Source organism: Apostichopus japonicus, chromosome 8, assembly GCF_037975245.1.
Source record: "Apostichopus japonicus isolate 1M-3 chromosome 8, ASM3797524v1, whole genome shotgun sequence".
Lineage (NCBI taxonomy): Eukaryota > Metazoa > Echinodermata > Holothuroidea > Aspidochirotida > Stichopodidae > Apostichopus > Apostichopus japonicus.
Genome location: NC_092568.1, coordinates 19,321,582 through 19,338,536, shown reverse-complemented (window position 1 = coordinate 19,338,536; position 16,955 = coordinate 19,321,582). Strand labels below are relative to the sequence as shown.

Here is a 16,955-nt window from a genome sequence, read left to right as displayed (position 1 = left end):
ATTATTCTGAATGTTGTGTTTAAGATGACTCAGTACTGATATGTGCTGACTATTAAAGGTACACTAACCTTCTTAATAGATCCTGGGCCTCTGGCTGGTAGGCTAACATCATTATTCTGAATGTTGTGTTTAAGATGGCTCAGTGTTAATATTGGATCTGCACTGCCTTTCATCCATACTTTAGCAGTTTTATCAGCAGACGATGTTATCAGCCATGCGTTGTCATGACTCCATGATATGGTGTTGAGCGGTCCATTGTGACCTTTGCCAAAAATGAAAGTAGAAAAATGTACAACTGCTGCTTTTCAAATGTCAGGCAAGAATTAAGTGAATCTAATAATGAAGGGATTCATCCCTTTTAAATGTATTATAATACAAAATACATTGATGAAGCATGTGAGAGCAAATTTATTGTTTTCTCTATGCTAACAAATGTGAAAATTAAAAGAGTAAAAGTTGAATGTTAACAGTCTTGTATCAAGGAAGGCCTTCTCACATGACTTTACAACAGTTATCCCATGGTGTCATTTGTAACTTGTCACACTCACACAACCAAGTGTGCACTATTCTAACAGTCACTCCCTGGCCACATCTACATGTCCCATTGGGGACTTCCCATGGGGTACCACAGCCACAAATTGGCACATGCAATTATATTTACAATTTACCTCTCAGGTGTCACTTTCTACACCTGAATAAAGAGAGGCAATGGAGATGAAGGACAGAAAATAATGATCTGGTCATGCCTGGAACACAAAATCCATGTATGTTCTATCCAAGTCAATCTGTAGCTATGCAATAAATTTGATTACTACATTCTTCCAAAATATTTCATAAATTTTTCCTCCCTTCTTGTTTGTTTTGTTTTCTTGCAATTTGAATTTTTCTCAGAACTACATTAGAAAGGTACCTTGTTTCATCAATATTGAATGGACTGTCTATTTCAGACAATTAGGATAATGCAAACTATTAAAATCTATGCCCGTTCTTTAATCATGTATGCATGTGAAGTGATTCCTTAAGACTGATATATAAAATTGATTTTTATCATGAACTATCATCCTTCCTCACCTGTGAGACAGGTCCCTTTGCCAGTCAGAGGCATCTTGAGGACTTGACCAGACTTGTCTCCTAAGGCACATGCCAAAAACTGACCATCGCCTGGAACAAATTAATTAATAAAAGTAACAAATGCAAAATTATGATAAGCTATAGAACTCTTTGCAGATGTCAGTATTAAGAGCATTTGCCTGTACTTGGAAAAAAAAAAAAAAAAGATAGCAATTTTGTAACCGGGAATACTGTTGTAATAAAATTATAATTCTTCTCAAAACATTTGGTAATGTTTTGAGAGCATGTGAAATGTTTGTTTTTTCAATACTTACACAAAATGATTGAAAAGTTTATTGTTCATTATAAGAACAATGTTTTTTTAAACTTTTTTGATTATACCAATGTTGCTTTTGAGAACATCACTTCTCGTTTTACTTCAAGAAACATTATTTGTAAACGGAAACTAAGGCAGGAAGTTTATAAATTGTCTTGTAGTATAACAGTATGGATAACACAAAGAAGGAGGGGAAAAAAACAGCTGTTTGTTGAGTTAAGAGGGTGCGAAACGCAAACATCCCTTTAGAGAGATACCGTGCAAGTTTATTAAAATTAAAGTTGTTTCACAGTAAAATATCTTTCATTTTCAACATTTTGCACAAAAGTGAGCAAAATAATTTACTGACCTGAAAATTTGAGATCCAGTAGAGGGGCTGGTTGGTCTGTTATCTTCAGAGATTGTTTCAGAGCAGAAGGTGGATCCGAGTTCATAGGAAATTCCTTTAAAATACTCCTTGAGCTAAAAATAAAAAAGGAATGTAACAAGGTGTCAAGTAAAATCATGTCAGTTCAGCTATGCTCTCTTTTATAACAGGATCGTAAAAAAACATTTCTGTAACTTCCAATCTGTTAATGTAACTCTTGTTGTATATCTTGACTAGCATTTTGACTTGTTCATGTCACTGTAAAATTATAAAATGGACATGAATTTTATCACTTGCAATTTACACTTTTCTTAAAGTTCCAAAATGTATGTGCCATAGTTTTGTTTTTCATGTCTAACACTAAAGCAGACATCACAGAAACTTACTTTGTCCCTCCAGTACTATGGGGTTTAGTCCTGGTAACTGAAGTGGTTTTGCCATGACCAGTTTTTGGTGAAAACATCTTAACTCTGTAAGTAACAAAGTCACAAAAATGATTGATGCATATTAGTTTACAGGACAAGAGTAAACTATCTAAACATAATCTTTGAATATTCTGTTTGGTAGCAAAAAATAAAATCATATTTCAGACCCAGTTTTTATGAAAATGCAATAAATAACAATAAAAGTCATCAGGTAAATTAATCATTTGTAAATTTCACTTTATAAAACACAACTAGAAACATTTGCCTGAAGAAAACTTTACACAAAATAAACCATTTGCTAAGAAATTTTTCTTCTCTCTCTGTTATGCAGTGTATATACCTGTAATTTTATCACTTTTCATACTTCTTAATATCTACTTTAACACTGTAATCTTATTTTGTTTTCCGAAACTAAAAATTACTGTCTTTATGAAATGTAAGTAACATATCATACTACACAAGACAGCAAGGTAACTAAACTAACATACCTAAACATGAAAACACTAACAACTAAAACTTAATTGTTATATTATTATATTGATTGCTTCACTCTATTGTTTATACCAGTTATACTCTCTATTACAATTGGAGAAAATATTACTAGGCAACTTTCATGCAAATTTCTACATACAACTGTAACAACAAAAATCAGAAGTTGAAATAAATGTGTTTTTTTTTTCATATTGTCCAATTATTGAATACCTTGGAGCACTAGTGTATCCTGATGACTTGATCTTCTTTTGAAAGGTCAAAGGTTGGTCCTGTACTCCTTTCTGATTTGGTTTCCTAACGGCTGGTTTCTGCTTCGAGCTTGTAGCCCCACCTCCTCCCCTTCCTCCTCCTCCTGTCCTAGGGATCATCTCAGATCTGAGGATGGAACTCTCTAAAAGTGGAGTGCTGTAGAAAATGGACGGCAAAGGGCAGTTCTGTATCAATTTGTGTAATTTGAAATAAAAATTAATATATATATATATGTTTGTTGATTTGCATATCTGTATTAAAGGTGGAGGATAGAATTTACGATGAAACAAGCACCTTCAGGGTATTACTTTCATTAATTAATCCAAGAAAATAACTTTGTTACATTTGGTTTAGCATGGATCACTCAATGCCCTAGTATTCTAAATGTCAAGGACAATCTTAAGGTCCCTAAAAGTGGTACTGAAAAACAAAAGCCTTGTAATCTATTCAACTTACTTCTCCTCCATCACCCCTCCCCCTATCCCCATGGCCATGAAACAGTATGAACGTATTCAGAGACTTACTCTTACCATTACTTTGTGACTTAGGTATTTTTTTTTTTTTTTGAAGAGGAGGGGGGGGGCAATTAAGAAGTGATGATGTCAATAATTACAACATTAAAGGGGGAAGAAGGGGTTTTTCTTAGTGAAAATTCCAGTTCATGAAAGATCACTTTACCACAATTTGTGCTTTGAGCTGTTTTTACCTTGCTACAACAGTAATTCCTTCCTCAGTAGATGGAGGTTCTAATTTCATGGAGAGCTTCTCTGAAAATTCATTATTCAAGGATTCCTGAGAATGGTTTGATGGAAATGTCACTTCAATAACTTCTACAGAATTTTGAAAGGCACTAAGAGAGACACAAATAGCCTGAAATGGAAAAAAAAGGAAGAAATATTCATTGAAAGAAAAGGATAAATTTAAACATACATCACTGGTTAGATATTAAAATTTAAGATTTTCCCAACAAATCATTAACAATGGATAACATCACTTTTTTCTCCTCCTTATATTGTAAACATGGTAAAAAGAGATATTTATAAAGTGACAAATCCACTTCAACACTGAAATTGGTACTCATAGTGGCAAGATCATCATATTTATAAAGTATAGCTTTAAACTAAAAATGTAAGGGAGGCTACTATCATATATATATATATATACATATACATATATATATATATATATATACATATACATATATATATATATATATATATATATATATATATATATATATATATATATATATATATATATATATATATATATATATATATATATATATATATATATATATTTATATATATATATTCCAAATATACCAATACAACAAACCTGGTACAAACTTCCATGAGTGGAGGGAAGGAGGGGAGATGATGGGATATGAGGATAGGAGAGAGTATGGGGGAGAGTAGAGGAGGGGAGAGGATGCAATAAGAGGGGGAGGGAAGAGGAGGAGAGATGGGGGAGGAGATGAAGAATGTGATGGGTGTAAGGAAAATAACCTAAATGATTAAAATCATACAAGAAAAAGCAAACAATTATTGTTTATCAGCCATAAACATGGAAATTTCCTCTCTTAATTTGGAAAAAGAGTTAACCTTTCTTAGATCAGGAGAGGATGCAAAAGCAAAGCTTCCAGCGACAGGAATAAGTTTATTGTCTTCAGGAGCACCTAGAGTTTGTATTGTATCTATGTTGGGAAGAAAGAGAGAACGTTTGAGGTAAATGAATTTATCTTAAATGAATGCAATGATATTACCTGAGAGTTTTATTGGTGTGCAAAACCTTTGAGGGTGGAACATTGATAGGATCAAATGCTTAAAAATTTATACAGGAAATTTTATTTACACTACATGTTAGCTTAAGTTGCCATGACAGATGGACAGGTATTGATCTAGAGAAAGTGAAAGTTTATTGCAATACCTGACTATCTGGGACTTAAATAGTCAAAGGACAGCTTGTGTAGGAATTATTTCCACAGCAACACAGCCAGTTTAGGAGGAGGGCACACTAGAAGAGGGTCGAGGAGGGTACCGAAGTAGGGTGGGGGGGAGGGTGGCAGGGTATTGTTTTGGATCTTTTATTTCTTTGCTGATGATTCTGACTATTTTCTTAATTTTGCAAAGCAGCAACTAACAAATTGTTAAGAGTAGCTAAAAGTTTCACAGATTTGCGTGTGCTTGTAATATGCAAATCTTATGAGTTTTCAAAGTCAGAACAGAGAATGGGCCAGAAGATAGCAGGCGGGCGTTTGACCTGTAACTATACAGCAAAGTCATGAAAAGTGTACATATGTTCTACTGAAGTATTTGACAGCTCACAACCGACCTTTCTCCAAACTAGCTTGCTAGTAGTGTGTACTACCGTAGTCTGAGATGGGATGAGGAGTTTCAGTTAACCAGTCCCAGTAACCAAGTGTAAGTGTGCAGTTCCATCTAATGAACCATAAATTAGGCAGTCAAAATATGTCTCTGAATTTGAATCTGAGTCTGGTTTGACAATGAAGTTACTTCCAAGGAATTGCTTCATTTTTATTATTATTTCTATAGGAATCTAACAACAGCCTTTCTTCACTGAGAAGTAGTTTCAGTCTTTAGGCAACTTCCCATACACATTAAAGGGTGTGAAGACTCATGCAAAAAGAAATGTCTAATGCCGGTAATCTGACCTAGTTTCGAATGAGGTGTAACAGAAGTGTTAGACACCACCATCGATCCCAGAAAATACGCACACAGCTTGCTACCATCGGTAATTAGACACTAGTGTACAGTCAGTACATACAGCTGCGGTCAATACCCACAACACAGTGTACAAACGATGCAGCAATGGACATCTCAGGTCCAGCTTAAGATAACAAGGTATCACGTTTCATTACTGTCTGCATTTTGTAGCGACAAGCAGAAAGCGTCACTTGCAAGCAACAGAAAGTTAACTTTTTCGGAGCGGCACGCGGTTTGGGGCGAGTCTTCAATGCCTTTAATGGAGATGTTGTACACATATGTAATGAAAGGGCATCAGGGTTTGCATTCAGATTATAATATACTCAATGCCATTGTTGTTATACAACTGTAGATATACCTAGCTACGGGGCACTTTGTAATAATAAAAAAATATCAAAAAAAGTGTGTAAAGTGTTTATATGGTCAGAAGAGACATGACCCCAAACTGACCTTGGAATGAGAACACATCTCCCTCAAAGCTCTTTGTATGTATGACTGAGATTGTCCCTGAGGTACCGACCAGAAGGAAGGAGGAATCACTGATAAGATTACTGTAATGAAGGAGAGAAAGTTGAGTTTTGAACTTTGTTATTTTACAACTAGGCATCATGATCTCTATAACAAAATCATTACTAACATGTCGTTACATACTTCATTAGAAGATGAATATGTCTTTTCATCCACGTTTTGCCAAACATCCACAAAACTAGTTCAATTGAAGTGATTAGTTTTGTTTGTTATGTAATGTTTTGGACCATGCCAATCACAGGCACAAAGTGATTAGCATTTTGCAAACGTAGTGCCACAACAGATGTTTAATACTCAGAACAGCCTATTCCATGTTTTGTTGAGACAAGCTTTAAAGAAAACATAATCTACCGAGGAAGTTTGATGGAAATTTGAGTACCCTAAATTGCCCAGGGAAAAGCTTGGTAGACTAGAAGTTTGCTCTTTTGTGGTTAAAGTTTTCCCCCCAGCAAATGGACACTTTACCTTTTATAGAAATGTGGGCTGGGGGGGAGGGGGGTACAGAACAGCTCAAAAGCAAAAATAACTCTTAGAGAATAATAACAGAGAATAGAAGGATTATAAAATCGGAAAAATAACAAAGATAATAAGAAAACGAAAAGTGACAAATAAAAGACAGTTATAATAAAGAATAATAATATTCTTAAAAAAAAAAAATAATAATTATAAAGAAAAATAATCAAAATAAAATAAAACTGTTAGCAAACTGCTTATCCACTAGAGAGCCTGTGTAGGAGAATGTGTAAAAGCAAGTTAGCCTGATGTTTCGATCCTAGCAGGATCTTCTTCAAAGGCTAAATGACAAGAGGTCAATGACTTGTAATTTAGCCTATGAAGAAGATCCTGCTAGGATCGAAACGTCAGGCCAACTTACTTTTACACAAAGAATAATAATGACGGTGAAACCCACAAAACCAAACAATGTTAATACATACTCGACAAGTCCATCATCTGGCTTGAAAAGATTGTTATCGTTAAATGCGCTTTTCTTCACTTTCTTATCTTTAACCGCAGGACTTTGATGAAACCAAACTGAGAGGATGGCTTCTCCTGCATGGCTAGAGGCAGAGTCTTCATGTAGAGGATCATCATCTTCTGCTTGGGCTGTCCGATGCCACGAGGGTCTACTGCTAATGGTAGCAGGCGACACTGTTGAGCATAAAATTTTAGCATGGTATGTTAGAATTCATACTTCTAAATTACAGTGTTGTAAGAATTAAATGCAAACATAATTTTTTTAATTTAATTTTTTTTGCCTCTATTAGATCTTAAGGAATGATAATGTATATAAGAAATCAAGAATGGCACGATTCCTATTATGAAAATTTCCACAAATATATTAAAACAGGGAATGGTTTCTATCAGGTAATACACTTTAAGGATACACAGAGGTGTGTTTTATGTATGTTAATCATACCGTAAGAGATAAAGTCTATAAACAGAGTTACAAAATCTGTTTACAAACCTAACAAAAAAATCAAGCAGTTACAAACATTTGGTGATACTAGAAGGTCCTGATTTAACAATTAAAATTATACTATCACAACAAAGCACTTTTAACCAAATCATAAGATTTTTTGTCATCACCATCGAACAGATGAAACTACATAAACAGACCACGTTTGATGACAAAACATGTATGATTGGCCAAGCAGGTGGATTTCCTTCAAATGACTTTAAACCTCCCACAACCAATCAATTTACTCCGATACAAAACTGAATAAAAAAAACGTGGGAATAAGAGCAGAACTATACTGCTAGGAATGAGTATTTTTTAGTTAAAATTTGTTTGACATCGAGTTGAAATGGCAAGAACTGAAATGACGAGCCAACCTGCTGTGTTAATTGCTTCTTTCCTTTTGGCCAATTTCTTCTCGATGAATTTCCCAGCATCAAGTTGGTGGAGCAGTTTGTATCCACCTCCATCCCTAATGTCATACACTCTGATCTGTAGGATAATAATTAAAAAAAATATATATAGAAAGAAATGGTTGAGAATAATTCATAAATCCAACATAAATGTAATAAATTATACAAATAGTTTACAGGTTGAAGGTCTTTTATAAATAACATAGAAAATTTAGAATTCATTTCTAAAATGTAATACTAGTCCTCAATCCTCTCACAGCAATTTTGCTATGCCTACCCAAATTTAAATATAAGATTCAAGGCAAGCAAAGCTGCTTAAATATTGTCGTCCACTGTGGGCTCTAATTACCACAGCCCTGCTGTAACATTTTGTGCAAAACGAGATGCTTTGTCAGAATTTGTAAGTAAACAGTTCCCTGTGGCTACAAAAAACCAGTAAGTTATTTTACGGAAGAAGGACTAGGATTGTGTAATTATAGTTATGAAATGCAACCATCTTTTAGTTAGGAAAGCTATTTCTTAATTGTATGTACATGTCCAATGTATCGAACAGACAGTATCACCGTGCATTCCATCAGTTTTGCTGACTGGGGTGCTGCAAATCATCGAGCACACTGCGTGTGTGTCTGGACAAAACAGTGTTCTCTCGGAGTGGTAGGATGAGGCTGCCATTGGCCAGTACAAATAGGCACCCCTCTTCATTTATTCCACAATGTATAAAACTTCATAATTTAAATTTTAAAAGCTAATTTGTCACTGTGCAATGTTTTATATATGTCCTGCTTTGTTTATTTGTTCTTGCCCTCTTGTAACATTTTAGTACATTTGTATTTGTATAATATTGTTTTTATGCGAGCATTCAGTTACCCTTTGTGGGGTTTAATAAAGTTTATCTTATCTTATCTTATAACGTAAGATGGACTAACCTGTCCATCCGAAGAGCCGAGAGCAATCACTTCCATGTATGGATCTATAGCTAAGCTGAGGAATGGATATGCTGGGGAATTTAATTTAAAAGTTTAAAGTTTAAAAAGAACAACAAAAGAAATCTGACCAACTCTGCAGGGGAAACTGGCAAATTAATAAAAAGTAATTAAGTACTTTCTCTGATTAAATGTGTTAGATCACAATATATGACTCACACATTACCAGAGCTACCTGTATTCCACTAAAGTGAAAACAATATGCACAGTACCACAGCTACTACCTATACTTCTTATCAAGCAAAATGGTATATATGGAGCTGGAAATTGTTTTGCTAACTAATAGAATTTCTCCATAGGGGTAAATATTGTTTTCACATTAATGAATGCAACCAGTAAACAAAATATGGTTTACCATGGGAGAGGTGTTAACACAATGCAAGCAATAACCATCTGTTAGATTTAGATCTAAGATCGAGGCCATGTCGATAAGGAAGCATATCGTAAAATGAATTACCTGATATTATGCTGGACTCGTAGATCAACGAGGAGGAATGAAGATCCCAGATCTATTACAATAAAAAGTAAATAAAAAATTTAAAGGAGACATGAAATCAAGAAACTGTTTCTGTAAATTTTGTCTTTCATATTTCTTAGAAGGAAGTCTCGAATGGAAAAGTAGACTGGCTGTGCAATAGCTTTTTTATCATGCAAAATACAAAACATGTGGATGCACACACACACAAAAAAAGACCCCCCCCAAAAAAAAAATATACCTGAAAAGTAATTCTTTGCCTTTCAATTCTGCAAGCCAATTTGCACCAAAGTCCTTTCAAGATACTTGAGCTATATTCTTTGCCTTATAGTTTTAAGTTTCTCTATCAGTCTAAAAGTCACAATACTAGCCGAAATTTAGCTTTCAGTAGTAAACAATAAAAATTTCTATCCCTAGCCAAAACTCTCACATGTAAAGTAGGCTAGGCTATGCACACATATGTTATAGAAAGCGTGATACAAGTATTCCTAACTGTTCTAAAAAACAACAGATCTATTCAAACTCTTTAACAACTGTCATGAGATTGCTGAAACAAAACTATTAAACAAAACAGTTTCATTTTGTCAAATTCAGATACAAACACAGCCAAGCTACTTTAAATCTCGAAGGTACTAGCAAGATCAAACAGTCCAAAACTAATCAGTGAATAACTAAGTGTACAACTTTTATGCAGCAGTTTAGAAAGCTCTGAGATTTGTCTGTCATAAAATACTACGGTATCTGTGCAATACATTCCCTGCTATACATCTTTTGCACTTGTAAAGCAGTTTGCTCACTTTGCATAGCATTTTTGCAATGCAATACTAGGTTACAATTATGCCCTGTTGATTACTGACGACTGGCTCATTGCTTTTACACTGCAAACGGTATTGTACCTTGAAGGTTCTGTCCTCGGAACTGGTGATGATGACATCAGCCTGATGCTCACAAAACTCTGCACATGTGACCAGACTTGTATGACCCTCCAACAGTGTGTGAAGTTCTTGAGTCTTTGTCGAAAATAATAAGTGACGACCATAATTAAATCGAGCATACATAAATGAATTGCAAGTGGTGTAGCATTTCATAGTCATTATCATGTGATTTCTGAGTACTTTATCGTTAACACCCTACAAAAGATTGTATGAAGTGTAATCAGTAATATATATGAGGAGACAAGAAAGATTAGAGTCAGTGGGTACAGTGTGTACAGTGGGGTGGCCAGATTGCCTAATGTCGGTTCTGCAGATTGGTGTCCTGTCATGTGTTCTGGCATGAACTCTCACCGGACTCATGAATATCCTGCATTTCTCATAGAAAGACTTTAAGCAAAACTAAGCAGTCAACGTTCGATATTTTGCAGAATGTTCTATGGTTGCGTATTTGTATGTGAACTGGCTTCTGTATGTTTGTTTGTTTGTTGTTGTTTGAGTTGTTTGTTTGTTTGTGTTTGAGTATGTTTGAGTATGTTTGAGTATGTTTGAATGTACATGTATGTCCATTCGAAAGCTAACTGAATCTGTATGTTTGAATAATGTACTTGTATGCATATACGGATGCCAAATAGTGTGCAAACAATATCATGATAGTCAATGTTTTTCAGCTTCAAAATAACTGTACATTGAAATTGTACTTCATTGTGTATTTGATACCATGTATTAACATCCATTAATATATATAAGCTGTAGGATTTCCCAAAAGCAAGATGACATGACACATGTGTGTCGTGCGATGTTCATCTCCCTGAGTCGTTGATGTGCGTCCTCCATTTTGATGGGTGCGTCAGTGGCTACCCTGCCAGTGTATATAGTGAAAACAAAAACGCTCTGTGTCACCATGGAGACACAATGATGTTAATCACTTTAAATAACAACTGTAACAAATTAGCAAAATAAAACGAAACAGTTGATGAAAGTCATAGTAGTGTATATTCAAACGTTTTCGAAGATTTCCCATCTTCCTCGTCAGGAAATAGATAACAATATAGTCACTTATGTATAGTGCATACGAAAGTTTCTTTACTTTCGTATGCACTATACATAAGTGACTATATTGTTATCTATTTCCTGACGAGGAAGATGGGAAATCTTCGAAAACGTTTGAATATACACTACTATGACTTTCATCAACTGTTTCGTTTTATTTTGCTCGTTTATATGGTTCTACAAATGTAAAACTCTTCCTAAACTTTGTAACAAATTAACGAAACATAAGATAGTTGGTCTATCTTCTCCTATAAATTCAACCCAAAGCATATTTGTAGGAAACCTTCTGTACCTGTATGTTGAAAATGTGAATTTCTTGTTCAATGCAGAGAGCAAGAAGAGCATCATCAGGGCTGAAGGAAGTGTATTGCACAGTACCAAGGTTTCTTCCTACAATCTGACCTCTTATCTGTTGCCCTACAAGGAAACAAAAAACAAAACAAATGGGGTTAAATACTTGGGTATTTTTTCGTTGGTAATAACAATTCGTTACAAGTTGACTTTCAGTATTTGGCAAATTATAATCCATGATGACAAGTAAACTGCCTGCTCTGGGGTAAAAGATGATCATAACCAGACAGCATGTTAATTCTGACCTACTATCACTGCATTGATCATGATGTCATTAACCTTATATGAATATTAATTCTGCACCACCATCCCTGCATGGAAAATGATGATATTAATCTATGTGAATATTAATTCTGATGAGAGGATAACCAATTGTATTGGGGAGGGAAGGAGGTCTGACACTTCATCTGGACTTAGTAGTACTAAATATATCAGAGACAACTCTAATTATTACTTTCAATCTTTCTGTCTGTTTCAGTTTTGTTTTTGTTTTGTTTTGTGGGCAGAGGAGGGTGACTATGAATGTTAGGATCTTCTGTGTAAAGTCATTAGTCCATCAGATAATATCAAATTATGCAAACACATGAGTGACAGTTGCAATTCAGTGGTTTGAACTTTGGAACCAACCCTCCAGGGCCCCTGGATATCAAAACGGTTCAATGAACCGCCTGTTGCTATGCAGCTGATTATAATATTAAAACCATAATGATTATACAGATCTGTAAGTTGTCTTATCACTTGGTAATTGAGTACCCACAGGTTAAACCTCTATGTAAATTGATTTTGTATTGTAAGCTACTTACTAGCTATTGCATATGTACAATCCTTTTTACTAATTAACATTATCACTAACAATAATTAAACATCAACATTCATCAGTTCAATCATGCTTACCTTATCTATCAAATGCAACAAAATATTGGAGCATGAAATAGTATATTATAACCTTCAAGATATATATATTGTGATGTGATCTGAAACACACACTGATAAACATTAAGAAGCAGATAATTGAAGCCATACTGACCATTTTCAAACATGGATCTAGCTTTTTCTACATTCCAGACAATGACGTAATCATCGGCCGCAGTACACAGCGATGTTGGGCCGAAGCATTTTCCAAAACTGATCGATGATGGAGACTTCCTATGGGCCACAAGTTCAAGAGGCTGATCATAAACAAAATAAGAGGAATTTAAGAACAAAACACATTGTGTCTAAGAGAGGGAAAAGTTGTAGGACACCGAATATGATAATTGTCTTTCAAAATGTTCTAAAACATTTGTAAACTAATATGTAAGATATAAATGATTTAAGTTTATTCAATATATGGTATAACAAGAATGCTATGGAAACAAGACAAATTAAACTTGCTGTAAACAATTACAAAGATGTATATATATCATAGCAGTCTTTTCTTTTACACAGGAATCATAATATTCTATAACTGACACAGAGAGCCTTCAAAACTGCTGAACAACATTTGAGCACCATATTATAACCTACCATGTACATGTATGTCATTCGACATTGTTAAGTCTGTATGTAGTAGATATGTTTACAACAGCTTCATACTGTACTGAGTTCACATTAACACTGAGATCACCTAGAACGTCTCGTTACCGTACATGATGTAGACACATATCTTTCAAAGCACAGACATATCCTTCACAGGGCAAAGTTTCAAGGATTTCCTTTGGTTGTCCCAGGGACAACCAGGCATTACATTTCGGCTGTCCGAACTAATATTTGGTTATCCGAAAAAATGTAGCATTTGAAGCGAAACTGACCAGTATGTCACTGTAGGATGTACACCACAGGATAGGTGTAGGTTGGTGATTAGAACACCAGCTTTTTTTTAAATTTGGTCAACTCGGACTACCACACTACCATTAAATTTGCTCTGCATCAGAATTTTAGTATTTAGTGTGACTTTTGGTCTTTTATGGATATGATTTGTATGTACACACTACACTCAAAGTACAATTCACTCATATATCAGTCTGTGTACAAAACATGACCAAAATGGCAATAATGTGACTGAAATTCAGGAGTAAATTTGAAGTAGCCAACTGATAGTCTGAAACACCAAACAGTACACGATAGCATAAGAAACAGTTTTACAGACTTGTGAAGAACATTGTGTGGTTAAAATTAAGTAATTAAATACAGGAACATAAAAGCATAACATAAATGATTTTGTGTTATATATTCAGGGTACAAAGGAACATTTAATGAACAGAAAACTGGGTCTGTGGCTTTTTCTTTCTTGAAAGAAAATGTATTTATACAAAATTAATAATTATTCTATTTTCATTTCTTTCATTCATTCTATTAAAATCCTGGACTTTTTGTCTCACTTCAACAGATTATTGTTATTTTTTAACCCCATGCTCTTTTGTCATGAATAGATGAGTATGTTAATTTTCTTCTTCTGGTATACAGTATATGCAGTATATACAGTACTGTCATTTACTGAACAGAATCACCTTTTAACTGTCAATGTTCAACAAAAGGATTTTCACCTACTAATTATCAACACAGTGAAAACAATGAAGGATTAGTAAATTGCTATAGATCTACTTACAGTAGATATTTCGTTAATTCTTAAATTTTCTAATGCATGGGATAGTAGATAAATGCAAAAGTAATTGTTTGAACCAATTCATATTAAATAAATGATTTAGCAAAGTTTTTATTGTTTCTTTGTAAATTTATTTCAGCTTCAGAGGAAAAAAGGAAAGAAAAAGGTTTTGTTTCAAATCAATGATTTTCTTTACATACGCCAACCCTGCATGTCACATGGTTGTAGCAAACTGAAACATTAAAATTAAACTAACCATGTCTCTTTCATTTTTGTGGTATTCTACAGTTCAAACAATAGTTGATCTTTTCTTCAACTCTACCTGTTATTCACTAGGCCTATATATTTGTGGTTACTTTATAGCAAAATTGTTAACCCTATATTTACCTTTGATTCAAGAGACTGTAAACTCCATATACCAACATTTATTTTACTTAGTGGGGCTGCCAGATAAATCCCATTGCAGCCAAACTGAGTCAGAGATGAAGAGCAGTTGGTTGGTAGGGACCGTAGATGCAGAAACTGGTTCGTTTGTGACATCTTCATGAAACATGACTGGTAGGCCAAAGTGATCAACTGTAGAAATCAATTCCTAAATGAGACAAACCAGAAGGAAAAAGTATAGACACCATTCCATGCCACACTTGAGGTATGCCCAGATAGGTGACTTTTTGGGTTAAATTTTAAGCATTTGACTTGGACATGTTCTGAGCACTGAAGACCTTTAGTATAACAGTTAGGAAGATCCTATACCTGTACTGTAATTGAAATAAAAGTTTTTGGCAGAACAACAGGTGTTTATAAGTACAAATTTCATTTCACCAAATTATGGTAATTGTTATAATGGATACATCACAAAAGCTAGGCTTTATAATTTATTAATGTGTCTGTAGCTCATTTTTTTTTTTTTTTTGCAACAGTTCCAGTTTTGAGAGCCCATAAGTCAGTGACCTTGTGGCTTTTCCAAACTTTCTAAGGTATCTTCATTAAATTTGCATAATGAAACTTTTTAGTAATTAACTTATAAATTAATACAAGGCTTTCTTTAATTTCTTTTTTAAGTGTGAAAAGCAATTCCCAAAATGCTGTGAATTGAACATTTGAAACAATTGCACAAAGGAATGATATAGGATATACTGTAGGTGCAGAGAATAGTTGTCCAGGTTCAAACAGCTGTTTGAGAGGTTTTTTTTGCATTTAAAATTGATGACATGATTACAAATGAACAAGTAAAACTAGCCTAGTAATTGAGTTTAATAGCTTACCGGCCTTATCCCAATGTTCAAATTCACCTGTACATAGGCCCCTACAGACTGTAGCCCAAGAATAAACCAGTGACATAAACTGCAAAACATTTATAATCAGTAATCAGTAGCAGTTACTTCTACGATGCTTAAGCGACCACAAATGTGGGAGAAACCCGCAAGGGCTTATGGATTACAACTTACACGTCGGGTGGCTTCCAATTCAACATTGCTACTGTACAATACAACTCTGTCACAATATGTAGGACAGACGACAATGTTTTTTGTCCAATAGAGAAAGCCAACCAGGCTTCGACATATGAGCAATTTGCTGGCTAAATGCAAGTGGAATATAGCTGTTTGCCAGTAGAAATAGGAATGGTTCTTGCATAATTATGACAGTAGGATTATAATAAAGTGCAGGCAAGTATTATTGTAATAGATACATTGGCAGACCTGTACAAGCAATTCAATTAATCCAGTTCTACGAAACTTACGAGTGCGTGAGAGAAGGACTAATTTACTGTACTCTAACCTATCACTACAGTCCACCAAGTAATAAATTCAGAAAAATATAAATTATATGTCGGTTTCATGATCAAGTTCAATGTATATCATTTACCTGAAATGTTCACAAGGCCTATCTTAAATAACGATCAGATACGACCGGATCAGTCTGTCGCTGCATATCCATGGAAACTAGTTGCACGACGATTTTTTTTGGCTCCATGTGAACGCACAATGTTGGTATATTTCCTTTAACGTGCATCGGTACGGTTCGCCGTGGAAACCAACATCAGACAAAATTATCAAAGGATTGGCTGATCGAGGTGTGGGTATGAAAGGTATAGTGGATGGTACAACCGGCTACATGTCAAAAGTGGCCATTCAGTCCTGTCTGAACCATCCTCACCCCCTAGTGACAATGGAAAGTGGGGTCACTTCACCCCCACCACCCCGCCTTCCCGCCTCCCTGTCCTTGCATGTGCACGCCACATGTCTTTCACCAATGGCGGTACACTAATAACAATATAATCGGATAACAGCGAGTAAGTGACGTACGTAGTCTGCTACAGTTTAGTGTTGCAGTGAGCTCTGATTCCCACATAGGCTATATCAAGTTGACAATGTAATGATATTGGAGATGTTTTTACTAGGTGCTGTAGTCATATCCACCCCATGTAATTGAACATTCCATTTTAATAAGACCTTTGTTGTACTACACGCAGGAATTTGCTGGAATTTTTTCCAATAACATCGAAACTAAGCCTGGGAATCATTCACAGCACT

The 16,955-nt window shown here is 34.8% G+C and overlaps 1 protein-coding gene across 2 annotated transcripts in view; it reads right to left on the bottom strand.

The window, feature by feature from the left end:
- LOC139970939 (WD repeat-containing protein 27-like) overlaps window positions 1–16,500 on the bottom strand; it is a 69,240-nt gene extending 52,740 nt beyond the window's left edge. Inside the window, exons 1-17 of one of the 2 annotated variants that reach the window (XM_071977018.1) lie at window positions 16,288–16,500; window positions 14,809–15,013; window positions 12,865–13,006; window positions 11,779–11,903; window positions 10,398–10,511; window positions 9,484–9,535; window positions 8,970–9,040; window positions 8,008–8,122; window positions 7,110–7,323; window positions 6,097–6,197; window positions 4,525–4,616; window positions 3,627–3,790; window positions 2,882–3,076; window positions 2,141–2,224; window positions 1,737–1,849; window positions 1,072–1,161; window positions 69–262 (exon numbers count right to left, since the gene is read on the bottom strand). In XM_071977018.1, coding sequence (XP_071833119.1) covers window positions 69–262; window positions 1,072–1,161; window positions 1,737–1,849; window positions 2,141–2,224; window positions 2,882–3,076; window positions 3,627–3,790; window positions 4,525–4,616; window positions 6,097–6,197; window positions 7,110–7,323; window positions 8,008–8,122; window positions 8,970–9,040; window positions 9,484–9,535; window positions 10,398–10,511; window positions 11,779–11,903; window positions 12,865–13,006; window positions 14,809–14,967 — 2,025 coding nt within the window. In that variant the 5' untranslated portion in view covers window positions 14,968–15,013; window positions 16,288–16,500. The remainder of the gene's footprint in view (window positions 1–68; window positions 263–1,071; window positions 1,162–1,736; window positions 1,850–2,140; window positions 2,225–2,881; window positions 3,077–3,626; window positions 3,791–4,524; window positions 4,617–6,096; window positions 6,198–7,109; window positions 7,324–8,007; window positions 8,123–8,969; window positions 9,041–9,483; window positions 9,536–10,397; window positions 10,512–11,778; window positions 11,904–12,864; window positions 13,007–14,808; window positions 15,014–16,287) is intronic. The other variant, XM_071977019.1, reaches the window with a different exon arrangement.
- Between the last annotated feature and the right edge of the window lie 455 nt (window positions 16,501–16,955).